Source organism: Pelophylax lessonae (assembly GCF_965119305.1).
Source record: "Pelophylax lessonae genome assembly, chromosome: 4".
Classification (NCBI taxonomy): Eukaryota; Metazoa; Chordata; class Amphibia; order Anura; family Ranidae; genus Pelophylax; species Pelophylax lessonae.
The window spans coordinates 268,290,050-268,317,235 of NC_138771.1; the positions used below are offsets into that span (position 1 = coordinate 268,290,050).

At 40.2% G+C, this 27,186-nt stretch overlaps 1 protein-coding gene across 12 annotated transcripts in view; it reads left to right on the top strand.

Annotated features, from left to right (window-relative positions):
• The window catches only part of GRIP1 (glutamate receptor interacting protein 1), a 1,071,013-nt gene that overhangs the window by 884,252 nt on the left and 159,575 nt on the right, over positions 1-27,186 (top strand). For 6 of the 12 annotated variants that reach the window (XM_082255180.1, XM_082255172.1, XM_082255177.1 and 3 more), the window contains exons 8-10: positions 8,614-8,761; positions 11,749-11,918; positions 19,521-19,679. In XM_082255180.1, the coding sequence (XP_082111306.1) occupies positions 8,614-8,761; positions 11,749-11,918; positions 19,521-19,679 (477 nt within the window). The remainder of the gene's footprint in view (positions 1-8,613; positions 8,762-11,748; positions 11,919-19,520; positions 19,680-27,186) is intronic. The other 6 variants (XM_082255181.1, XM_082255182.1, XM_082255183.1 and 3 more) reach the window with 1 other exon arrangement.

The window sequence follows — 27,186 nt, forward strand, 5'->3', positions numbered from 1 at the left end:
TAATGCTTTGTTTCCCAAAAGGAATCCGAGCACTTAGAAGATGAGGCAGCTATCTTGGGCACAGTTCATTTGGGCTGATTAGCCTACCATCATGTTTTTGGAGTGATGCAGAAAAATCTGGAATATAAAGAGGACATCTATGCAAGCACAAGGTGGAAGAATACAAACTCAATGCATGTAGTTTCTTATTCTTCTTTGTATGTAAATGTTTTTAGCGTATTTTAGAACAGGTACTTGAAGGTGTAACAAGGTAGGGCAGGTCATTTTAACCTCCCAGAGATTCCCAGAAAAATTGAACTTGTTTGGTTTGAGGTTTCAGATTTGTGAAGAATGTCTGTATCAAGTGGAAGGTGGGCTGGGTGCTCAGTCCCCCAGTGCTCCCCTCCTTCCTGGTCTTCCTGAAGATAACAATCCAGAGGCGATGGGCAGTGAGGAGTAAATACAAAAATCTTATAAGAGAGGTCTGGGTGTTTTTTAGGTTAAAAAAATGTAAAGTGGGAAAGAACGGTTTAGGGTAGAGAAATGTAGGAGAGGGAGGGGTGAGACAGGGTTCTTTGTAAGGGTGTTGGAGGCGAGAGGTTATCGTATTGGAGGAATCTCCAGTACTTGAGGAATGGCAAAGCATGGGGTGAGGAAAGAGAAAGGTAACTGGATAGAGGGGTGTGGGGGGCCTCAGGGATGGTAGAATCCTCTATACCTCGATGCATACGTTTATAGATTCTTAAACGGGAGCTGGGTAATGTTTTTCATCTTACCTATAAGTTACAGTAGACTGTGTTTCTTACTGGGTGTAGGTTTGCCTGTGTCAGTCAGCACTGCAAGGGGGTATAGGGGTTGTTTCAATCAGGTTTGAAGGGCTAGTGAGGTGGATGCGTTATGCATTATGTGGTGATATGGGGAGTACTTGTAAGGTGCCATCTGGTCCAAGTTTCTTTTTTTTTTTTTTTTTTTCAAATACTTTTTATTGTTTTTTTTTTTTTAAAAAATAACAAAAGGTTATAGAGAACATTGTGAGCTTATGACAATATGATCCAGGTTTTAAGAAAGCTGGCCATGTTATCCTGGCTTATACAATTTAGCCGCGTGTGGCAGGTGGGACCTGTGTGATCACATCACACTGGAAGGGGCCAGGCACCATGTGGCTGTGCTGACATCTGCACTGTGTATATGCATGCTGTTAAGACTCTTGTATGCCCATCTATGCATTGTGAGTGTTAGTCCTTTTTATTATTTTAGTAAAAAGTCAGTGGCAATAGTACATGGACCTACTTTTCAGTAAGCCAACATTTCTGAATTTAAAATCCTTTTTCTTTTTTTTTTCTTTTTTTTTTATTGGTCATATGCAATATTTTAATTTTCGAAGATACAGAATTTTGGGTTTTCATTAGCTGTAAGCCTTAAGCATCAAAATTAAAAGAAAGAAGTTCTTAAAATACATCACTTTGTGTGTTATGAATCTATATACTATATGAATTTCACTTTTTTAATTGAATTACTAAAGTAAATTAACTTTTTGATCATCTCATTTTTTTTATGATGCACTTGAATATACAAAAAAAAACCCAATAAAGCCTGATCGACCTTGCTCCAGCAGGGGAAAAAAAATATTTCCTGATCCCCCCAAAAGGCGATCAGATAGTCCCTGGATCAACTTTACCTATAAATATTAGTATCCAGTTATATTATGTGTATCTAGGAAGGAAACCATGCCTTTCTTAAAACAATTTACTGAGCTGGCCAGAACCAGCTCTTGAGGGAGTCTATTCCAGTCTATTCCACATTTTTACAGCTCTTGCTATGAAGAAGCCTTTCTGTATTTGGAGGTTAAATCTTTTCCTCCAGACATAAAAAGTGGCCCCTTGTCATATGTGATGACCTTAAAGTGAATAACTCAACTCCAGGTTCACTAAATGGACCACGTATGTATTTTTACATCTTAGATTGTACACTCTAATGAGCAGGGCCCTTTGATTCCCACTGCATTAAAGTGTATTGTAGTTGTACTGTCTACCGTCAAGTTGAAAAGCGTTGCGTAAACTGTCGTCGCTATATAAATTTTGTATACTAATGTTAATCATCTCCCACCTTAATCATCTCTTCTCAAGAGAGAATTAATTCGGTCCCTCTAATCTTTCTCTATAGCTGAGCTCCTCCATGCCTCTTATCAGTTTGGTTGCCCTTTGTTGCACTTTCTCCAGTTCCCAGGAGCAGCAAAGAGGGACCCCGAGAAGAGGAGGATCCAGGCTGCCCTGTGCAAAACCAACTGCACAGAGTAGGTAAGTATAATATGTTTTTTTTTTTTTAACACGATTTTACAATCGCTTAAATGGCTAAATAATTTGAGTAAGGCGTGTCTTTTGTATACTTGACACTTAGTTCTGACAGCAACTCATGCACCATATTCCGGTAGTTCAAAAATGCACCCTTTTTACATTGTGTGTCACTGAATACACCAAATGTAGAGTGGAGCTAATGAAGACCAACTCTCTTTTGGTGCACAGAGAGAAAAACTGCTTCAGAGCCATTTTAACGGTATCTGTACACAAGTGTCTCTAAAAGCGTTCCTCCTAAGAGCGGCACAAAATTAGCCAAATTCAAGTTTTAGACAGCTGTATGAATTTGGCACATTTTTCATTACTTTTAGAATGCTTGAGAGACACTTTTACAAAATCTGCCTGTGCCAGTCTTAATGAATTTCAGGGTTTGTGTTTCTTATTTTAATATTAATTTTAATATTTATTTTAATAATTTTAATAACCACCCTTAAATGTTTATAAGCACTGTGTGCCTGTTATACTTAGTTGACTGCTTTTCTGAAATGATAATCCCCTTAGCTCAATTGTGAATGCAGCCTACTGTACACGCAATGAGAATATCGGACAAAAAAAAGTATTCTGAACGATCATCCGATAATCTATTTGTTAGTACACAGCTTTCATGACCAGATCATGACAGTTCATGTGAAAATGTTCAAAGGGACGAACACGAAAATGTTTCCTCACACAATATCCGAACGAATGATTTTCATGTAATTAGTATAGTATTTCTCGGAAACTAAAGACTGCAACACCATGCAATACAATGCATTACATCACTTCCGAAGTTGTGTTCGGTCTTAGGAGAATTTTCATAACTTTAGTAACTTATTGTTTTTTTTATCAGACTAGCATGCAAAAAAAAAAAACAGATGTTCATTCATCTGATGTTCTCATTGTATTTATTAGGCATTAGAGTTTTTGTATGATCTGAAGAATCTTTAACAAGATAAGATCTTTATTTTCAGCCATGTGACTGTCCTTAAATCTTTTGGCTCTAACCTGTAATTAATGGCCACTTCTTGAAAATAAGGAGCAGTATCCTTGTCTGTTAAGCCTAGTACACACGGGCCAAATGTCTGGCAGCATTGCTCGGTTCAGTAGAAACCGGCCAACATTCGTCCCATGTGTACTGCAGTCGTGCCGGCTTCTGTTAAAGGGGTATGACCGAGAAAGGTCTGCCGATCGGCTCCCGATCAGTGCTGGCTGGACTGGGCGTCCCTATGTCAACACAATAGACTAGCAGGGGAAATTGCTGTACTAATGTCGGATAGTTAGTACAGCAGCTCTTCGTGAGCTGTACAAAACGACTAGTTTGTACTAGGCCTCAGTCTGGTGTGTTTATGCTCCAAAGGCCCAGTCATACTTCACATGTGTTTTTATTTGTATTGTTCATGTTACAATACATCCTCAGAGCATTTCTTTCATGCGATTTCATCGGGGGGGGGGGGGTGGTTGCATTCAGTTCATTTATTTAATGTGTATGTATATACATATATATATATATATATATATATATATATATATATATATATATTCCATATTAAAAATCATTAGAAGGTGAGCTTCCTGGGAACAGCACCACAAGTTTGGCAGCATCATAAACTAGGAATTGTGTTTTGGTAGTCCAGATCTTCAAGTCTGATCAAGCCCTCCAATGAAAACATTTTAACAGCAAAGATATGCGCATACCTTGTTTTATCATTGCTTTCTGTTTTCCCGCTGTCATCTTTGCAGTTTGCATGGTGAAATTTGCTAACCCCTGCTTTTGTTCATAGAGTGGCTTTGTTCTTGTGCAGGATCCCCAGGTGACACCATTACTAGCGCACTTGGCCTAACGTTGCAGCCTGATGTTTCCACACATTCAGGTTGCTCAATACTTTGAGAGTAGCTGAATCACACGCTTCTACAATTATTGGCTGGTAGCTGTGACCAGAGAGAACAACTTAACTCCTAAGCTGGTCATGTGTCTTGTGTTAATGGTGCAAAGGAATAATGGGACTTGTGGTCTCACCACGGCCATTCATGTAACCTCTACAGTGTGCCGTCGCTATGGCTGGAGGTTTGGGAAAGCAATGCTAGAGGATGAGAAGAAGCAGTTTTTGTATGCCTAAAAATCAGTGACTGGAATCAAATGTTTTAAAACACATTGCATTTCTGTATGTTTGCAACATATTCATTATTACTTTAAAGCTAAAAAAGAGGATTTAATACTACTTTATGCATATTGATATTTGGTGTTTCATAACGATGATAATGCCATTTTTCGAATGCCATCTTGTGCACAGATACCGTTAACAAACTAAGAATAGGTGGAAACATTAGGCTATTCACGTTTTAATCTGTTTGCATTTAATAGAGTGCTTTGTGTGTAAAGATTTCCAGATCAGATGGCTGAATGGCACTTTTCTTTAAAGAGACAGGTTAGGCAACTGGGAATAGTGATGTACAAGTTCTATTAACTTCTCTGTCTTCCTAAATTCCAGAGTCAGCTCATTCCTACAACATCTTGTGAAAGCTGTAAGAAAGAACCCCATGACATAACTTGTTAATAAGACATGTTTCTATAAACCCAGCACTGTCAAAATGTACAGGAACTGTACCCATTAAAATGGATTGCTTGTGTAGTCACTGTAGATTTTCTGTGTATGTTTACTTTAACAAAGTTCAGTTTTCATGGCATAGGTAAAAATACTATTTAATAGTGTTCAATTAATTCAATTTATAATTTAGCCTTCCTTGCATAACTAAAGTATTTGTAAACCCAGTCTCTAAATGTAAATATCAACCTTACCAATGCAAATAATTTCAAAAGGCAATTGTCAATGTTTTTGAATTTGCAGCTTTAATTAAGCTACGCCTGGTGATCCTGCCATGAAGGTACTTTGTACACGGACTTCTGTTATTGGATGACAACACTCTTACTGTTTCTCAGTTGTTCTCCATGTCACAGTCCTGTCACATAGTTTCCTAATTGAGGTTATACTTAAACCAGAAGAAGGTGTAGCAATCCCATTTTCCTATTTGTTACCTGAGGTACCACATCTTCAAACGTATACAACATGTAGAAAAACCTAACTAAGCTACAAGACTTTTAAGGTACCAATATGTTACATAAATCAAACAATTTTATTATATTCATTAAACATTATTGCATTGAAAACATTGTTACAGTCATGTTGCTGAAAGTAAAAATGGCACTTTCACTATATATTCCCCAGACACCTTATCTGCATATAAATAAACATAATGCAGGTGTCAAATTTTAACGCGTTTCTCGGGCCAATGCATGCTTCTTCAGGGAAAACTGGGGAGTTCCTGTTTGTAACATACATTCTAACAGACTTGTAATCTTAATTGCTAGCTATATATACTGTGTGTGTATATATATATATATATATATATATATATATATATATATATATATATATATATATATATATATATAATATATTACGCTGATCAAAAAAATGAAAGTAACACTTTGAAAACACATCGGATCTCAATTGGGAAAAATATCATGCTGGATATCTATACTGATATGGACTGGGTAATGTGTTAGGAACGAAAGGATGCCACATCGTTGGATGGAAATGAAAATGATCAACCTACAGAGGGCTGAATTCAAAGACTCCCCAAAAATCAAAGTGAGAAAATTATGCAGCAGGCTAGTCCATTTTGCTGAAATTGAATTGCAGCAACTCAAAATTGTACTCAGTAGTTTGTATGGCCCCCCATGTGCTTGTTTGCATGCCTGACAACATCAGGGCATGCTTCTAATGAGACGACGGATGGTGTCCTGAGGTATTTCCTCCCAGATTTGGACCAGGGCATCACTGAGCTCCTGAACAGACTGAGGGGCAACCTAACGGAGTGAGATGGAGCGAAACATAATGACCAAGAGGCGTTCTATTGGATTTAGGGCAGGCGATCGAGGGGGCCATTCAGTGGTATCAATTCCTTCATCTTCCAGGAATTGGCTGCATACTCTCACCACACGAGGCCAGCATTGTTGTGCACCAGGGGGAACCCAGGACCCACTGCACCAACATAGGGTCTGACAATGTGTCCAAGAATTTCATCCCGATACCTAATGGCAGTCAGGGTGCCATTGTCTAGCCTGTAGAGGTCTGTGCGTCCCCCCCATGGCTATGCCTCCCCAGACCATCACTGACCCACCGCCAAACTGGTCGTGCTGAACGATGTTACAGGCAGCAAAATGTTCACTGTGGCTTCTCCAGACCCTTTCACAATTGTCACATGTGCTCTGGGTGAACCTCATCTGTGAAAAGTACAGGGCACCAGTGGCAGACCTGCCAATTTGGGTGTTTAATGGCAAATAGCTCCATGGTGCTGGGCAGTAAACATAGGGCTTACCAGAGGGTGTTGAGCCCACAGGCCACCCTCATGAAGTCGGTTTCTGATTGTTTGGTAAGAGACATTCACACCAGTTGCCTGCTGGAGGTCATTTTGTAGGGTTCTGGCAGCGCTCACCCTGTTCCTCCTTGCACAAAGGAGCAATCACTGGTCATTCTGATGGGTTAAGGACCTTCTACGGCCTGTCCAGATCTCCTAGAGTAACTGCCCATCTCCTGGAATCTCCTCCATACTCTTGAGACTGTGCTGGGAGACACAGCAAACCTTCTGGCAATGGCACGTATTGATGTGCTATCCTGGAGGAGTTGGACTGCCTGTGCAACCTTTATAGGGTCCAGGTATCGCCTCATGCTACCAGTAGTAAAAAATAACCCTAGCCTAATGCAAAACTAGTGAAAAACAGTCAGAAAAGAGGAGTAGGGAAAATAAATATCAGTGGCCTCCACCTGTAAAACCATTCCTGTTTTGGGGGTCATCTCATTGTTGCCCATCTAGTGCACCTGTTAATTTAATTAATTAAAGGGTAACTCCACTTTTGTGGGGAAAAAATCTGCAAATAAAGCAAAAACAATACAGTGTATACAGTTGCGACACAAATCATATTGTTGTTGAATGTTATTAAGAATTACCTTTACTTTTCAATCTGCAACTGTTGTAATTTTCTGAAAATGCAATGCAATATGGCTACCTGGAGCTGTTCTGTACACAGAATGTGTACTGACCACACCTCAGAAACATAATTTTCTGGATATTGGACACCGCATGTTTGATTTGCATGCAGGAGCTGGTGTACAGGTCTAAATGTTGACCTGCAGGTGTGCCCGGGCAGCTGCTTCATCTGAATACACCTCTATAGACTGCCTGTGTGCAGCTCGGCACATGTAGGTTCAGTAACAAATGTGGTCTGCACCTAAAACAGGTGTCAACACCCGACTGAATTAAGCCTTATGAAAATGTGTTTCTGTAGACCTGTCCAGTTTAATCTGCACACCCTATGGAAGATATTTTCTTTATTGTGTTGATATCTATTCACAGTGCACACTGTTAAATTTATCACTTTGTTATCATGTGAGAGGCGGCCACATAGTAATTAAGCAGAAATGTTCAGCTGCAATAATTGTTTTGTATAATCTGATTTTTTACGAGGAACATGTGTTGTAGCATATTTATAACAGCACTACTAGTAATTATTTTTGGTTTTCATTGCATTTGTGGAGGTACATTCATCTACTTTACCCTAGCTGATTAAAAGTTTGTTATGTTCATTTGTTTTGTATTTCAACAATAATGATGTTTGTGCATTTGGCTAATAAATAGGTTTGAATATAAAATTCAGTTTGATATTGTGGTTGATCTAGGCAATATGCAACATATTAACGTGGTTGTAAAGGTAAAAGTTTTTTTTTACCTTCATGCATTTTCCTCCTTAAGGTAAAAAAATGTTTTATTGGTAGCCCTGTCCCCGCCGCTCCCTCCACCTAAATACTCACCTGAGCCCAGTTCCGATCCAGCGCTGTGCATGTCAGCAGCAGCTCTTCTCCCATCCCTGTACTCACTTGTTTGGCTGGGAGCAGAGGGAGCCATTGGCTCCAGCTTCTGTCAGTCAAAACCTGTGAGCGGGGGCGGGGCAATTGAAAATCTTGACATGGTTGGTATCTTTTTACATGGCGCAAAATTATCTTTTTATATTTTACCTAAAAATTGGGTATTGTATTGTGTGTACACTCAAATGCATTTAGGTATATTTGTTCCTGAAGCAAGCATAAAGTGCCATTTGGGAATAGGAAACTCTCACGTTTATCTGATTACAAACAAAAAAAAATAATTTGAAAAAATTTAGTAAATGTTTGCCTTTGTTTTGTCATGACTAACTTGATTAAAAATCGTGTCTAATGAAGACTTATATTTTGTTATTTTTTAGATTCTGTGTCGACAGCTTCTGGTCCACTTTTAGTTGAAGTTGCCAAAACTCCAGGCTCCAACCTTGGAGTAGCACTAACTACCTCGATGTACTGCAACAAACAGGTCATTGTCATTGACAAGATTAAACCTGCAAGTATTGCTGACAGGTATGGAGTTAGTATGATTTCATTTAAATATTTTCTGCTCTTCAGTACCCTTGGATCTAAAATATTTTATTAATTGGGTGTAAAAAAAAACTTTTAGGGCCAGTTCACAACAGTTCGTATTTCAGGAAACCTGCATTCTATGCGCATTTTCTGCACCACGTTCAAAACGCACTGCAGTTGTGAGCTGCGAGTATCAGTATTAAGTTAATGATGGTGCAAACGCAGTGCAGAAGTACCATGTGATGTGACCTAATTAAATGTGTTTTGTGCCACTCAAAGTAGAGGTAAAAGCATATCCCAGTGTCCCAGAGCATGGGGTGCAGGCTTATCCGGACACCAATCCAGATGGCTAGTAAATGTAAAGAAGAAAGGATCGCCGCTATTCCCGACCAGCCCAGGTAAATAAAGGATAAGGAGCAACCTCCATCAAGCCGCTCACCCTAAGTGATTTGGTGGAGACAGGTAGGCCGCTCCCCATCGTTTATTCACCTGGGCTGGTCCGGAGTAGCCACGATCCTTTCCTCTTTACATTTACTACCCATACTTTTTGTGCTGTGTGTTTTCAGCACATTCAAAATGAATAGACAGAAATTGCACTGCATGTAAAGTGCACAGAAACGCACAGAACGTTCCTGTGCAATATCCGGTGTGAACTAGCCCTTAAGATATTCTTGTAACATAAGCTGAAAGGAATGATGAAACTGTCAACTCTCCTACATTTATACAGTTTTTCTATGTAAAATGTAACAGTTTGTTATTGCAGCCAATAAAAGACGGTGGTTGTCCTGAAAGACATCTAAATTGAATTTCTGTCTGATGCATGATAAAACACATTGTTGCAAATGAAATGCTTGAGCTACAAGGAAATGTCATTCTAATGTTTCCATAGAACATAACACAGATTGCTTACATAAAGTGTAGTGTATTTTCAGTGAGCTCATAATAATTTGCATTATTATTGCAGTGTTTAGTATAACCCCCCCCCCCTTCCAATGTGTACATAACATTGAAAATGATGCATAGAAACAATGTGGTTGAGTTACTAAAGACACATGCGCTGTTCACTTTGCAAGAGAATTTTCCCTAAGCTTAGTGAATGTGGTGAAAATTGACTTTGCAAACAATACAAAATTATGTGCAAAGGGAAAAAAAACAGTATTTTTGCTTGCACATGATTGGATGATGGAACTCAGCATATTTTTACCTCATTCGCTAAGCTTTGGGTAAGTTGCTTTGAAAAATGTAAATTCCCTTGAAAAACAGCCTATTTGCCATCAATAAATAAACCAAAGTGATTTGAAAACCATAACGTAAACTGGAAAGATCACATACATCAAGCTTATCGAATGGATCCACACATTTGAGGGGGAAGGGGGAATTCCTCCCACGGAGCTATTGTATTTTGACAGTAGGGAGGCTTCCCTGCCATCAGAATACAATCATCAGCATCATCAACCATAGCCGGGGGAACTGATAAAGCAAATATTTTTCAACAGGCTAGCTATCCAAAAGTCGATTGAGAGATTGACTTCTGTACAACCAGCTTTGTCCATACATGGATCAAAATTAGATTTTTGAATTTTGATCCATCTATTTCAGTGATAATAGGGTTGCATTTTTAAACAGGAGGAAAAATAATTACCTATGACTAGTCAAAACCTAGCTTTTATCAATCATTTGATTGTCAGTTTCTTACTTTGACAAATAAGACTCACTTTTGTACATACTGAAGAACACAATTCAGGAACAGACAAATCGAAGTGCCTAAGATAGAAAATAATTGTACTAAGCATTTAAGCTGGTCATGCACAATTCGAATTATGGCTGATTCCTTCTGAATCAGATGAAATTCTAGCTGTTGGTGACCCAGTTGGCACCACCTAGCAAAAGTCAATTGAAAAATCCAAGGAGCCAGGTAGAAGAATTGTCAACCAAACAGTGATAAAATTGAATTTGATGCATCACTGTTCGAATATCCATACAGCTATGGCTGCCTGAATACAATAGCCGGGAGTGGAGATTTCTCTATCCATGCTGTGTATGGTTAGCATTTAAGTAACATTTTATTTCACTATCAGCTCTCCATTCTTTCCAATGCAGAAAATAGACATTTTCTTACATGCCAATCACAATTCAAGTTTACTAGGACAAGGAAAGATCATTTAATCACACATAATATAGGATTTGAAGAGTTTAACAATTAATAATATTGGAAAACAGTGACTTATGCCTCGTACACACGCAACGATTATCGGCCGACCAATCGGCCGTCTCTTGTCCAGTGTTGTTGTGTTGGTTGAAATGTGCTCTAGACTGCACACTAATTTTCTCAGCCAACAACAACCAACTTCAGAAGTGATGTCATGTGCTGGTTTACTTTCCGTGTGTTTTTTCTTCTCTGAGCATGCCCAGTCTTGCTCATCTGATTTTTGTCTGCCGAAATCTGTACTGACTGACGGAAAATCAGCCGTTTTATAGCCTGCACACCAGATTTTGTTCGGCCGAAAAGTCGCAGTCGGTTGTCGGAAGCATCATACTAACAAGCCGTAGATCGGACGTTGGCCGAAAATTCACGGCCAACAATCGTTGCGTGTGTACGAGGCATTAGTGGTTAACACTCCTGCCTTGCAGCACTAGGGTAATTGATCTAAATCCCAACGATGAGACTACCCACAGAGGGTTTACATGTTTTTCCTGTGCTCAGGTCCTCAGGGTGCTTGGGTCCTCTGTTAAGTTAGCGGATTGGCCCTAGCATGTGTATGTATGCATGTTAGTCAGGGACCTTTGATTGTAAGCTCAGAGCGGGGACTGATGTGAATGAACAATATATGTAAAAAGTGCTGCATAGACTTGACTGTACCATATAAATACCTGTAATCAATGCACATTATGAGTGTATTGGAGTATGTAGCATAACCTACATTCATGAATTGACACCTTTGAAATCAAAGCAATGACTGTTACTTTGTTATGGTTTCTTCTTTTAGGTGCGGTGCTCTTCATGTTGGAGACCACATTCTGTCGGTAGATGGCACAAGTATGGAATACTGCACATTAGCAGAAGCCACACAGCTATTAGCCAGCACCTCTGAAAATGTGAAATTAGAAATTCTTCCATACCATCAGACCCGACTGGCACTAAAAGGGCCAGATCACGGTAAGATAACTCCTGCTGCTGTAATCTTTAATCTATGCATCACGTGTTGTTTTCCATTTTGGACTGTCACTACAGGATAGGTTCATATATTACTAGAAGGCCAATGGATCTTGAGTCATTTTATAGCATTACTACCCTGCATCTACTAGGCTGGTTCAAAAACATGCACTGTGAAGGCATTTTGAACTGATGATTATTGTATTAGAGATCTACAGAATGTCACTGCCATATTATGACTTCAAGGATTGAACAACACAATAAAAGTAAAGAAGAGCTTTAAAGAAACAAAGGCTTCTAATGGAAAATGTATACTTCCAGATTTTAATTTTGTGGCCATTAGAAGGGATTCTCTTGATTTTATATGTAATGTTTTTGGCTCTGCTTTACCCCTTGTCCTCTGGGGTCATCATAAAACCATGCATCTTAATTCTACAGTGCAGGACACAGGATTTCTATTCATAGACCATGCATTCTATTTACCTTCAAGTGATTGGAGACTGACAAAAAAAAAAAACTTGCATTGGCCACCCAAAGAGCACACCATACAACCCCACCCACTCCATGAGAATTCAGTCTTTTGCTAGTGTTTTTTTTATTCACAAAACTGAGTTCCTCATTGTCCTGCCTGTGGGCCTTTGTACAGGACTCCCTGCTTTCCATTCCTCCATTGCTAGGTGAATTAGGAAACTAATTTCCAGGGCATATACCCTGAAGGAAAGGGTTCCTTGTTTCCCTAGCAGAGCCTATTCCACTAGGACTGTGGGGTCCTTTGGTCCATCCAGCATCAAGCATCTGCTTCTCAGATTTGCAAGGCCACCACCTGGTCTCCTGATCACATGTTCTCCCAAGTTTTAACCGGTGGATATTCAAGCTTCGGCTGATGCAACCCTCAGCCGCAAGGTGCTTCAAGCTGGTATCTGAGTGTTTTTGTTTTGGTTCCATGTTTTCTTGTTGGCCTGTTGGAAGTTCTGCTTGCTATTCTGTTGCCCACCCCTTAATTTATTGCTTGAGTATGTCCCTTGGCCTATATATACAAGTGTGATTAAGATAATAGGAATTTTGACTTCTTGTACCTGCAAATTCCTTATATTAGAGTACAGTACAGGACACAAACCCTCCTACTGTGTCTTCATCTTTTCTTTAGCTTGCTAAAAAAAATGGAGTCACACAGAATGAGTAGGTAATATGGTGTGTTCTAGGCAAACCTAGCAAGTTTTTTTGCCAATGTCCAGTCACCTGGTGGTAGCTGCATATTACCAATGGTCTATTAATAGTCCTGTACTTTACTCGAAGATGAGGAATTTACAGGCAAGTCAAAATTCCTATTTTTAATTACAGAATCACAGATTATAATATGTGCTTTAAAAGCCAGCTCCGTTAACAGTGATATTTCAGTTTTGCTTGGATGCTGACAGTTTGGATCATGGCTGTCTCTAAATCCAGTGTTGACGTATCCCCACAATAAATATATGCTTTACCAAAATGTCACAGCCACTAAAAAGTCAGTTAGTGTCAAGTCTTTAGAATACAATATAGAACATTTACATGGAAAGGCATATCTCTATCTCTGTTAAGACTCTTTGTACTCTAACCCACATTTAATTTCATCAAGTAGCCAACACCTCTTCTGAATTGTAATGTAACATAACCTATATTTATAAAGTTTCAGGGCCAACCCAGCTGTAAGTGAATAACACATCTGGCTTGTGGGGGGGTAGAGATACAGATAACCGAATTGGAATGCTCATATTAACCACTTAAGCCCCGGAAGATTTTACCCCCTTCCTGACCAGGGCCTATTTTGCGATTCGGCACTGTGTTATTTTAACGGACAATTGCGCGGTCGTGCAACGCTTTACCTAAATGAATTTGACGTCCTTTTTTTTCCCACAAACAGAGCTTTCTTTTGGTGGTATTTGATCACCTGTGCGATTTTTTTTGATCATGCTCTATAAACAAAAAAGTGCGTAAATTATGCAAAAATAACAATATTTTTCACATTTTTTTATATGAAATTCCCCCCAAAAAATGTAAAAATCAAAATGTTTTAACATTTTAGGCCAATTTGTTTTATGCTACATATGTTTGGTAAAAAAAATTGCAAAAAGCGTATTTTGATTGGTTTGCGCAAAAGTTATTGCGTTTACTAACTAAGGTAAAGATTTTTGTTGTTTTTTTTTTTAACGAGTTATGGCGGCGATCTGCGATTTTTCTTTTTTTTTGCAGGACTGCGACATTGCGGCGGACAGATCGGACCCTTCACTGACATTTTTGACACTTTTGGGGTTACCCGTGACATTACTACAGTAATCAGTGCTATACATATGCACTGTTACTGTAAAAATGACACTGGCAGGGAAGGAGTTAACTTTATTTGAGAAGGAGGGGTTAAGTGTGTCCCTAGGGGCGTGTTTCTTACTGTGATTGAATGTGGCTACTGGTGTAAGAACAGAGATCAACGGTCCTACATAGCAGAACCGTAAGATCTCCATTCTTACACAGGGGAGAATGACAGACGGCTGTGTTTACATTAGCTGCCTGCCTTTCTCCCGCTGTAACGGACAATTGCGAGTGCCTGGCGGACATCGGGTCCGCCGGGCACACGCGTGGGGGGGTCCGTAAGCGCGCCTCCAGTGGCGCGCGCTCGCTCCCTAGAGCATCACAGGCTAGCGACGTAGACCTACGTCGCTTTGCCTGTGAGGGGCTGACTGCCGACGTAAACCGGCGTTAGGCAGTCGGCAAGTGGTTTTAAAGGACAACTCCATATGGCTACACAGCCCATTTTCAATTGTAATCTAAAATTTCTCAAACTCTGATTACAAAGGGTCCTTTTTTGCCACATGGCAACCTGGAGACACAGACTGTCCACATAAATGTAGTTTCTTGTTAGTCTGATCGACTAACTGCTTTTCTCTGTCTGCACTGATATATGAGTCATATTTCAGGTATCTCCTGTAATAGAAAATGTTAGCAAGATATTCTCTAAACTTATTCACTTTTAAAGGGATGTAGACACTGCACTTTTTCTCATTACCACACTGAAATTGCACCAGATAGCTGTATAAAGACAGACCCTCTGATTCAGAACATTCAGAAATAGGTTCAAGGAAGGGCTTGGGGAAACTGAAATTTCTTCAAAACAGGCAAAGTTATAAATTTGCTAGTTTATCTAGAAGTATGATTTTCTTTTTAATAAAAAAAAGTCATTATGCAATAATCCAGAGCAACCAAACAAAATATATCTTTTACTGTCCTGACTAGCAGAGTGTATATTGTGGGTACTGCTACACAGGTAATTACAGGAGACTGATATTAACCGAGTTTGAAGAGGATCTGTGCTTTGCAAGCTGTGCCTAGAAAAGGCAAGGAGAGGGCATAAGGCTACTTGACAATATTGCCTGTTGGCTCCCTGCAGCTGACCTGTTAGTTACTGCTTGCTAAATATTCCTTGTTCCACACTGTGTCTCCGTATGGAGCTGACCATTATGGTAGAGGAACAAGGCTTTGCTGCTGATCTGATTACTGATGGGCTAATAATCCAGGCAGCAGAAGAGGTGTAAGAAACACTGATCCGGTGAATGAAAGAAACAAAAGCAGGGACAACCTTGCAATGTGAAACTTCAAGTAGAGCTTTCTCACCAGCATAGTCTCAAGATAACTGAGAAGCTTACTAGTGCCATCACAAAATCTCACTTCAAATCTTGTGACGGAGGTAATCGGAAGCAGCAGTGCCTTAGATTATCTGACAAAGCACATATGCAGTTATTAGGCTACAGAAAAGGACTGCCTGGGTGCAGTTACATACCAGAAAGTACATTTTTTCTGGTGGACGTCAAGCAAAGGTTACATTTTTGAGGGTACTGGTTAGGAAAAATTAATAATTCCATATGTTCTCGATAAAGTAGCACATTTAAACTTTTCTATTTTAGGTCCAATTTAAGCATGTGCACTCTTGTTTCTTGGATAAGGTCGTTAGGAAGACATTAAATCATTAGTGAATGCCCAGCCACAACAGAAATGCACTGCTCAAAAAAAGTAAAGGAACACTTTTTAATCCGAGTATAGCATCAAGTCAATTAAACTCCTGGGATATTGATCTGGTCAGTTAGGTAGCAGAGGGGGTTGTTAACCAGTTTCAGTTGCTTTGGTGTTAATGAAATTAACAGGTGCACAAGATGAGCAACAATGAGATAACCTCCAAAACAGGAATGGTTTTACAGGTGAAGGCCAATCACATTTTTTCCCTACTCCTCTTTTCTGACTGTTTTTCACTAGTTTTGCATTTGGCAAGGGTCAGTGTCACTACTGGTAGCATGAGGTGATACCTGGACCCTATAGAGGTTGCACAGGCTGTCCAATTCCTCCAGGATGGCACATCAATACATGTCATTGCCAGAAGGTTGGCTGTGTCTCCCAACACGGTCTCAAGAGCATGGAGGTGACTCCAGGAGACAGGCAGTTACTCTAGGAGAGCTGGACATGGCCGAAGAAGGTCCTTAACCCATCAGCAGGACCAGTATCTACTCCTTTGTTCAAGGAGGAACAGGATGAGCACTGCCAGAGCCCTAAAAAATGACCTCCAGCAGGCCACTGGTGTGAATGTCTCTGAACAAACAATCAGAAACCGACTTCATGAGGGTGCCCTGAGGGCCCAATGTCCTCTAGTGGGCCCTGTGCTCACTGCCCTGCACCGTGAAGCTTGATTAGCATTTGTCATTAAACACCAGAATTGGCAGGTCCGCCACTGGCGCCCTGTGCTTTTCAAAGATGAGAGCAGGTTCACCCTGAGCACATGTGATGGTCGTGAAAGTGTCTGGAGAAGCCATGGAGAACGTTATGCTGCCTGTAACATCATCCAGCATGACCAATTTGGTGGTGGGTCAGTGATGGTCTGGGAAGGCACATCCATGGGGGGGACGCACAGACTCCAACAGGCTAGAGAATAGCACCCTGACTGCCATTAAATATTGGTATAAAATCCTTGGATCCATTGTCAGACCCTATGCTAGTGCAGTGGGTCCTGGGTTCCTCCTGGTGCACGACAATGCCCGACCTTAATGTGGCGAGAGTATGCCGCCACCTCCTGGTGGTTGAGGGAATTGATACCGTTGAATGGCCCCCATGCTCGGCTGACCCAAATCCAATAGAACACCTCTGGGACATTATGTTTCGGTATGCATCCATCTGTTTAGGAGCTTAGTGATTCCCTGGTCCAGATCTAAGAGTAAATGCCCCGGGACACCATCTGTCGTCTCATTAGGAGCATGCCCTGATGTTGTCAGGCATGCATACATGCATTTGGGGGCCATATAAACTACTGGGGATCATTTTGAGTTGCTGCAATGAAATTTCAGCAAAATTGACTAGCCTGCTGCATCGTTTTTTCACTTTGATTTTCGGGTCGTCTTTGAATTCAGTCCTTCGTAGGTTGATCATTTTCATTTCCATTAAAAGATGTGGCATTCGTTCATTCCTAACACATTACCCAGTCCAAATCAGTATAGATAATCAAGTATGATATTTTCCCATTGAGATCAGATGTGTTTTCAAAGCGTTCCTTTAATTTTTTTGAGCAGTGTATAATTTCAAATTTCACAAATTTGAAAAAAACACTGGAGGTTTAACTGAAGGTATGAAAAAACTAAAATGAGGGCCACAGAGGGCCATTTACGCGTGTATGGGGGCATTTATTTGGTGACTAGTGCCTGTAGCAGCAGCTAGCAGAAATGTGTTACTTTTCCATTCGCATTTCCTTTAAAACTTATAAAATATATTCCTTGTGTTCATTTTTCCTTTCAGTTTGACATTTATTTTGGAGATCAAATTTTGCAGAAATACATTATGTAGGTTAAAAGTATTGACAGCCAAATGTCTATGAAAGACCCCAGTAAGGGAATATTTGTAAATCTTAATCTTGTTAGTTCTGACCCAAAACACAGTAGTTGCCTCTTGGCTGATGAGAAGACACGAGTGCCCCTGGCATCGTTGGCAAACTCTTGGCAAAGTTCATTACGCAGCGATGCTGTCAGCGGGATGACATATCTTGTAGTTCCACTGCACTGTGTATCTTGTGTGTAAAGTTCCTGCAAGGCAGGAGGGTTTTAGAATTTTCTGTTGCTTCGTCTTAAATATTTATTTTCTACTTTTGCATCCCCTCTCCCCCTCAAGCTGTGACTGGGCCTGTTTTTTGTCCTTTTGATCTGCTGGGATTCATAGCCTTCAAGCTGAGCAGCAAACAGTTTCTGCAAGATATGCCGGCTGTGAATTTCAAAACAAATTATTCAAACATCCAGGATCCACATTGTAGTATTTTCTCTTTCTAATGATTTTGCAGCTTAGATTAATAAATCCATGTATTTACATTTTGCAAACGAGCCTATCTAAAATTGTGTAATTCTTAAATATTTTTTTAAATCTGTTTATATGATAATATTCAAGGCACCAGATTTTTCCTTGAAAATCCACAATGTTTCTTGTGTCTTTTACTACTACAAAAATAAGTCTACAATATACAGGCAGTCTACAATGTATTGATACAATAATCATGAGTTACTCTGTAACACAGTTTAAGAATATATAGATCTCAGGATGCTTGTATATTTGGTTGCCTTCTTACCTATTTTTTCTCCCCAGGAGAGACACATTGTGCCTAATAATAAAGGTACAGATAACAATACTTCTATAAGGGACTGATCTGGTGTCCACAAGTTCACTAGGTTAAACAAAGTAAAAAAATCTTGCCTTACCTTCTCTGATGGTCTCTATTGTTAATAAGCTGAGAAAGTGCTTGTGTGCATGTAGCCAATAAGGTAATATGGTAAAGAAAGTAGAGATTATAAGGAAAAACTTATTTCAACAATGATCTATGTATTTCTATTGCCAGAGTAATGTAGTCTGGATAAGCCATCTTATGCCAATCACCAATTTCAGAATGCTGACGAAATTCCAAATAGCGTTTCTATAAGATGTGATTGATTTAATGACTATGTCATTGGATTAGTTCATCATAAAAAAAAAAAATAAATAAATGACCAAAAACTGGATTTTACTTAAACATGTTCAGCCCCTTTCATATTGGTCTGCTGCTGTTTCCTCACGTGGGTGTAACACTGTGAACCTATGGTTTTCGTATGAGTTGCACGCACTTTGTCATAAACTTCCATTAGAACGGGTGGTTTTGGTGCACTTTAAAAAAATGCACCAAAACCACCCAATCTAATAGACGTCTATCGCAAAACTGTGTTAACCTACATGAAAGCTGTGGGTACACGGCGCTGCACCCACGCTGCGGGGAAACCACAGTGGATCAGTGTAAAAGGGGATGAAAAGCACTTTCCTTTGTTTTATTAATTGATGAATGTTATATTTTACAAATCTGGGCCTAGAACCTTTTTGAACTGGAATGGTGATATCAATGAAATGGTTTATAAGCGATCTCTGACCCAATCTTCCCTTAAACTCTGCTTTCTGCAGCTAGACCATATTGCTTTTGTTTTCCTTGCTAACTGCTGTCATTTCCACTTTTGTTCATTAAAATTCAGTTACCTTTCCCTTTTCTCTGGTTTTCTTTTCTGATTTCTTGTCATCCCTTCATGTGGGCAGTAAAGGTTCAAAGGAGCAGCGAAAAGCAGCCTTCATGGGACAGCTCTGCCAACAGCCACCGTCGCCTCACCTGCCAACATTATAACACCTACCACCACCCTGACCATTCCAGGACGTCAGCCATGAAATGCCAGAAACCACCTCCTCAAAAACTCCTTCGTAATGTGCCACCCTTGCTTTCTGCCTCTTTTGTTAATCCTTTGCTCTCTTACTCATGCTCTTCCCATTCCAGGCATTAAAGCATTTCTTTTATTTGTCATCCTTCCCTACTAACATTGGAAGTGTATCTATTAGCGAGTTCCACACATACACAGGATTATAAAATATGCATTCTCTGATCTGTGATTTAATGAGTCATATGCTGCTAACCCCAAAATGCAGGCACATTTAAAATGTCCATCATTCTCTCTGCTGAGGTCATTTGTCTTATTAAGCACAAATATCTCAGAATTGACATACAAAAATACTGAAGATGAAAACTTTAGTGCTTTCCTTCTGCCAGTGTATAATAAGGGCAGGAAGGGCCTTGATTAGTGTAGATGTGCAAATTGACATGCAGCTTTAACTAACAAGCCTGTATGTGGTCGCATCTCGGATCTCATTAATGTAGGTGTTTTACATTCCTACATCAAAGAAATTACTCCTTAGATACGAAGTGCAAATCAGATGCAAACATTATTTACCTGTGTGAAAGATCAATTATGAAAATGTTCAGTGAAAAGTGCTTAGTAAATTGGCATGGCAGGTGCATTAGTGAGAGCTCTAACTATTTATGATTGAGAACATCTCTGTTAGTTAGAATAATATAAAGAGGAAATTAATCAAAACAAGCATAATGACCTTGTTCACATTTCAAATACAGTGTTTATATATTTTTATGTATGTGTTTGATTTTACATGTACTTTACATATATATATATACACACACTCACCAGCCTCTTTATTAGGCACACCATGCTAATACCTGGTTGGACCTCCTTTTGCCTTCAGAACTGCCTTAATTCTTCATGGCATAGATTCAACAAGGTGTTGGAAACATTCCTTGGAGATTTTGGTCCAATTGCTGCAGATTTGTTGGCTGCACATCCATGATGCCAAACTTCCTTTCCACCACCAAAGGTGCTCTATTGGATTGAGATCTGGTGACTGTGGAGGCCATTGGAGTACAGTGATCTCATTGTCATGTTAAAGAAACCATTGGTGAGAGGAGAGGATTTGAGCTTTATGACATGATGCATTATCCTGTTGGAAGGAGCCATCAGAAGATGGGTACTCGGGTAGGCCACGGTGTTTAAACAATGCTGAATTGGTACTAAGGGGCCTAAAATGTGCCAAGAAAATATCCCATAACCATTACACCACCAGAAGCAGCCTGAACCATTGATACAAGGCAGGATGGATCCATGCTTTCATGTGGTTTACTCCAAATTCGGACCCTACCATGTAAATGTCGCAACTGAAATCGGGACTCATCAGACCAGGCAATGTTTTCCAATCTTTTATTGCCCAATTTTGATGAGCCTGTGTGAATTGTAGCCTCAGTTTCCTGTTCTTAGCTGACAGGAGTGGCACCCGATGTGGTCGTCTGAACCTTGAAGCAGATGAGCTACAGCAGCAATGTGTTGTGCGTTTAGAGATGGTATTCTGCATACCTTGGTTGTAACAAGTTACTGTTGCCTTTCTATCATCTCCAACCAGTCTGCACATTATCCTCTGACATCAACAAGGCATTTTTGTCCACACAACAGCCACTCACTGGATATTTTCTCTTTTTTGGACCATTCTCTGTAAACCCTAGAGATGGTTGTACATGAAAATCCCAGTAAGATAAGCAGTTTTTGAAATAGCCAGACCAGCCTGTCTGGCATCAACACCCATGCCACGTTCAAAGTCACTTAAGTCCCCTTTCTTCCCCATTCTGATGCTAGGTTTGTACTTTAAGTCGTCTTCACTACGTCTAGATGCCTAAATGCATTAAGTTGCTGCCATGGGATTGGCTTATTAGCAATTTGTGTTACCAAGCAATTGAACAGGTGTACCTAATAAAGTGGTGGGTGAGTGTTTATACACACTATATTGTCAAACGTATTGGGACACCTGCCTTTACACGCACATGAACTTCAATGGCATCCCAGTCTTAGTCCATAGGGTTCAATGTTGAGTTGGCCCATCCTTTGCAGTTATAACAGCTTCAACTCTTCTGGAAAGTCTGTCCACAAGGTTTAGGAGTGTGTCTATGGGAATGTTTGACCATTCTTTCAAAAGCGCATTTGTGAAGTCAGGCACTGATGTTGGACAAGAAGACCTGGCTCACAGTCTCTGCTTTAATTCACCCCAAAGGTGTTCTATCGGGTTGGGGTCAGGACTCTGTGCTGGCCAGTCAAGTTCCTCCACCCCAAACTCGCTCATCCATGTCTTTATGGACCTTGTTTGTGCACTAGTGGAACAGGAAGGGGCTGTTCCCACAATGTTGTGAGCATGAAATTGTCTAAAATGTCTTAGTATGCTGATGCCTTAAGAGTTCACTTCACTGGAACTAAGAGGCCAAGCCCAACCCCTAAAAAACAACCGCACACCATAATCCCCCCTCCATCAAATGTGGAGACATATATGAGCGAGTTTGGGGTGGAGGAACTTGACTTGCCTGTACAGAGTCCTGACCTCAACCTGATAGAACTCCTTTGGGATGAATTAAAGCGAGGACTGTGAGCCAGGCCTTCTCTCCAACATCAGTGCCTGACCTCACAAATGGGCTTCTGGAAGAATGGTTAAACATTCCCATAGACACACTCCTAAACTTTGAGAACAGCCTTCCCAGAAGAGTGGAAGCTGCAAAGGGTAGGCCAACTCAATATTGAATCCTACGGACTAAGACTGTGATGCCATTAAAGCGTAACTCTACTTTTGCTGAGAAAAAAAACATTCCCCTCTGGGTGATCTACATACATTGCAAGGATTATAACAAACTTTGTAGATTCCTACCTTTTGCTGTTCTGAAGAAATCCCTGTGTCTTTGTGCCCATGTGGGAAAGTGAGTCTTATGGGAGTGATTTCATAATTATCAATCAGCTGTGCACCTGCAGAGCACTAATGAGGAAATATGCTGGGCCTGCATCCTTTAGACATGTTCTTAGTGGGCGTATCTCACCAAAAATGACATTTTTGTTCCAGGGTATGCCTAAAATCTGACTTAATGTTTCTGGCGGTGTGGTCAGTACACATTCTGTGTACAGAATACCTCCAGGTAGCCATATTGCATTGCATTTCAGAAAATTACAGCGGCTGCAGATTGCAAAGGAAAGGTATTTTATAATAACATTCAGTTACTATATGACTTTTGTTGCAATTGTATACGCTATATTATTTTTTCTTTGCTATTTTGTTTCCCCCACCAAAGTGGAGTTACCCTTTAAAGTTAATTTGTATGTAAAGGTAGGCATCACAATACTTTTGACAATATAGTGCAATTAAAATCATTTTTTGTATAGTTTTGTATCAAGAGAAAAATCAGAACCCCTGATCTTAATTAATTTTATGTGAGGAGATTCACCCTCAAGTTTTGTCCCACTGACCAATGATACTTGGATGTAAAGTAAAGAAAAAAAACCAACATTTTACTGGGACAGGGTGAATTTAGAGTAAATATTAAAGAATACAGATTGTAAATCTTCTGTACCTAATCCAAAACTACAAAAAAAAGGTACACATGTAAAATGCAGGCATACATATTGATGTATATGTGAAGTTAAAAGAAAACTTTTTTAAAGCGCACAATAAACCATGAAAACAAGTCTGAATTTACCACCAAGAGTATTAGGCCCCTTTCACACTTGTGCGACTTGTCCTGTGACATGGGACTGCGAAGTCGCATAAGTCGTACCCCATGATTTCCAGTGAGTACCCTTCATATCTGTGTGACTTCAAAGTAGTCCCTGCACTACTTTGGTCTGACTTTGATGCGACTTGAGGCCCACAGATCTCAAGATTACACAGGCATTGCTTCAAGTCTCATCAAAGTCGCGCAACTTTCAGTGTGAAAGGGACCTTTGTGCATTTTCCTGTGTTTCTGAATCATTTTTTAAGTTCAGTGCCCATTTAAAGTGGTTGTAAACCTTTCACATGAACAAATGTTCAAATTACATCATTTTATAGTGTGTACTAGCCTGAAAGCAAAGCAATAGCTGCAAGTGCTGATCTGTGTATTGTTACATTGTTACATAGTTTGTGAGGTTGAAAAAAGACATCAGTCCATCCAGTTCAACCCATGATGTGTGTGTGTGTTTGCTGTTAACCATACATTGTATACCCCTTTATGTTGTGGTCTTTAAGGTGCCCATCTAATAGTTTTTTGAAACTATCGATGCTCCCTGTTGATACCACTGCTTGTAGAAGAGAATTACACATCCTTACTGCTCTGACAGTAAAGAACCCCTTACGTATTTTAAGGTTAAACCATTTTTCCTCTAGTTTTAGTGAGTAGCCACGCGTCTTATTGTATTCCCTTTCTCTGAAAAGTTTGTTCCTTATGCTAGGGTCACCAGTACAGTATTTGTACATTGATATCATATTCCCTCTCAAGCGTCTCTTCTCCAGAGAGAATACGTTCAATGCTTGTAGTCTAATTATTTTTGTTGCCCTTCTCTGGACTCTCTCCAGTTCCAGCACATCCTTTCTGAGGACCGGTGGCCAGAACTGGACGGAATACTCCAGATGTGGCCGGACCAGAGTCTTGTTGAGTGGGAGAATAATCTCTTTATTTCTGGAGTGAATCCCCTTTTTTGTACATGCCAGTATTTTGTTGGCTTTGCTTGCAGCGGCTTGGCATTGCATGCCACTGCCAAGCCTGTTGTCCACTAGTACCCCCAGGTCCTTTTCCATCTTAGATTCACCCAGAGGTTCCCCCCTAGTGAGTAGCTTGCTTTCGTGTTTCCGACACCCAAGTGCATTACTTTACATTTTTCATCATTAAACATCATCTGCCATGTAGTTGCCCACCCCATTATTTTGTTCAGGTCTGCTTGTAAGGTTTCCACATCCTGCATAGAAGATATTGGCATGCTTAGTTTAGTATCATCCGCAAATACCGAGATTGTGCTGCATATCCCCTCCTCTAGATCGGCCCCAGGACAGAACCTTGGGGGACCCCACTTTCCACACCCACCCAATCCGAGTACTCCCCATTTATCACCACCCTCTGGACTCGCCCCTGGAGCCAGTTCTCTATCCAGGTACTCCCCCTATGGTCCATACCTACGTACCTTAGTTTGTACAGTAAGCGGTTGTGGGGAACTGTGTCAAATGCCTTTGCAAAGTCCAGATACACCACATCCACAGGCCTTCCTTTGTCTAGATGGCAGCTCACTTCATCGTAGAAGGTTAATGGATTCGTCTGGCAAGAACGATTTTTCATGAAACTATGCTGATTACTACTAATACCATTTTCATTACTAAAGTCTTGTATATAGTCCCTTAACATTCCAAAATCTTGCGGACTACTGATGTTAGGCTCACCGGCCTATAGTTACCCAGGATATATCTTGGCCCTTTTTTAAATATTGGTACCACGTTGGCTCTTTTCCAATCAGGTGGCACCATACCCGCCTGTAGACTATCCTTAAAGATCAAAAATAATGGTCTGGCTATCACCTGGCTTAGTTCCTTAAGTACCCTCGGGTACAAGCCATCCTGTCCCGGTGATTTATTTATGTTAAGTTTCTCTAATTTAGTTCTAAGTCTATCTTCTGTTAGCCATGGGGTTACTTCCTGAGGTGTATTATTTAATTTATCATTACAAGCTGGGTTAGTGAAGCCCCCCAATTCTTTTGTGAAGACTGAAGAGAAGAAATGATTTATCACTTTCGCCTTCTCTCTGTCCTCTATGGCCAGCTTCCCTTTGTCATCTTTTATGGTGCCAATGTGTTCTGGCCTCGCTTTCTTACTGTTTATATACTTAAAGTATTTCTTGGGTTTTTTTTTACTCTCTTCCGCTATATGTCTCTCGTGTTCTATTTTAGCCACCTTGATTTCGCCATTACATTTCTTATTGCACTCTTTGCAATGCTTGAATGCTGCCAATGACCCCTTGTATTTTTAAGGCCCTTTCTTTAGTATTAAATATGCATTTTTATGTTGGAGTTTAACCACCCAGGGTTTACTTTTGCTCTTTTAAATGTATTCCCCTTTGGAATGCACTGGCCAATCCCTTTGTTTAGTATGCTCCCATTTTTCCTCTGTGTTCTTTGTTCCCAGGGTTCTATCCCATTTGATATTTTCTAGCAAAGAGCGCAGTTTTGGGAAAATTGGCTCTATTGAAATTCAGTGACCTTATATTACCCTTTTGTTTCCTATTACCATGATTAATACTAAAACTAATTGACCTATGGTCATTATTATCTATGTTGCCTCTTATTTCTATATCCGTGAGCAGGTCTGTATTGTTGGTAATCAGTAGGTCTAGTACCGCATTGTTTCTTGTCGGTTCGTTCACCATCTGACCCATGAAATTGTCCTGCAAAACATGTAGGAACTGCCGAGCCCTGGATGAATGTGCGGTTCCTTCTACCCAGTCTATATCTGGATAATTAAAGTCCCCCATTATAATGACATATCCCATCCTTGCTGCCAGTCCAACCTGTGAAAGGAGGTCTGCCTCCCCCTCCTCCCTCTGGTTGGGGGGTCTATAGCATACCCCCAATTGTGACTGGGGGAGTCCTCACTGTCATTATACAAAGACACAGCGGGGAAGATTCCTACATCAAAATTGCTTGTGTTGATGCAAGGATCTGTCAGGTTTTTTCTTTTTTTAGTTCAACCCCCGCCCCTGATTGTTTCTTTCCCCCAATCTATCAGATTATATGGAGCTCTGTGCTCTACCTCTGTAGTGTGTGTGACATTGGATCCCAGACCCCTGTTTTCTGAGGCTGAGAAAAATCCTTCAATCTGTGTGTTTTAGAACCATCTACAAGACAAATGTCTGTAGATAAACAGGTACAACATATTTATTTAATTTCTGTGTATCACCTACGGCTAGTTACTTCACTGGGTATGTGAGGGTTTACAACCACTTCAAGGTGCCTATTCACACACGTTCACTGCATGAAAATGCAATTGAAGTTGCGGTCGCATTTATGCCTATGTGTCTAGTTCACATCTGTGTGCAGCCACTTAGCAAACTTTTCAAACATGGGGTATATAACATTTTTGTTTAATGAATTCCCTTTAAAATGAGTGTCAAACAAACAAAAAAAGCATGCATCATGTATGTGTGTGCGTTTGTAAAGCATCTGTAACATGGAAAAAATCTAATAAAATGCATACAATATACAGAAAAAACAGTTTAAGAAAATACAAAAACACGTGCAGTATCAAGAGCTTTGATATGTATAGGTGTAAAAGGGCTTTACTATTTGTACTTTACTACTCTCTGCAATGCCCCTTTCACACTTGCACGACCTGAAAGTCGCGCAACTTTGATGCAACTTGAAGTAATGCCTGTGTAATCTTGAGGTCCATGGATCTCAAGTTGCATCAAATTCAGATCAAAGTAGTGCAGGGACTACTCTGATGTCGCACAGATGTGAATGGTACTCATTGAATATTTTGGGGTATGACTTTGCAGTCCCAAGTTGTAGAACAAGTCGCACAAGTGTGAAAGGGGCCCAAAAGT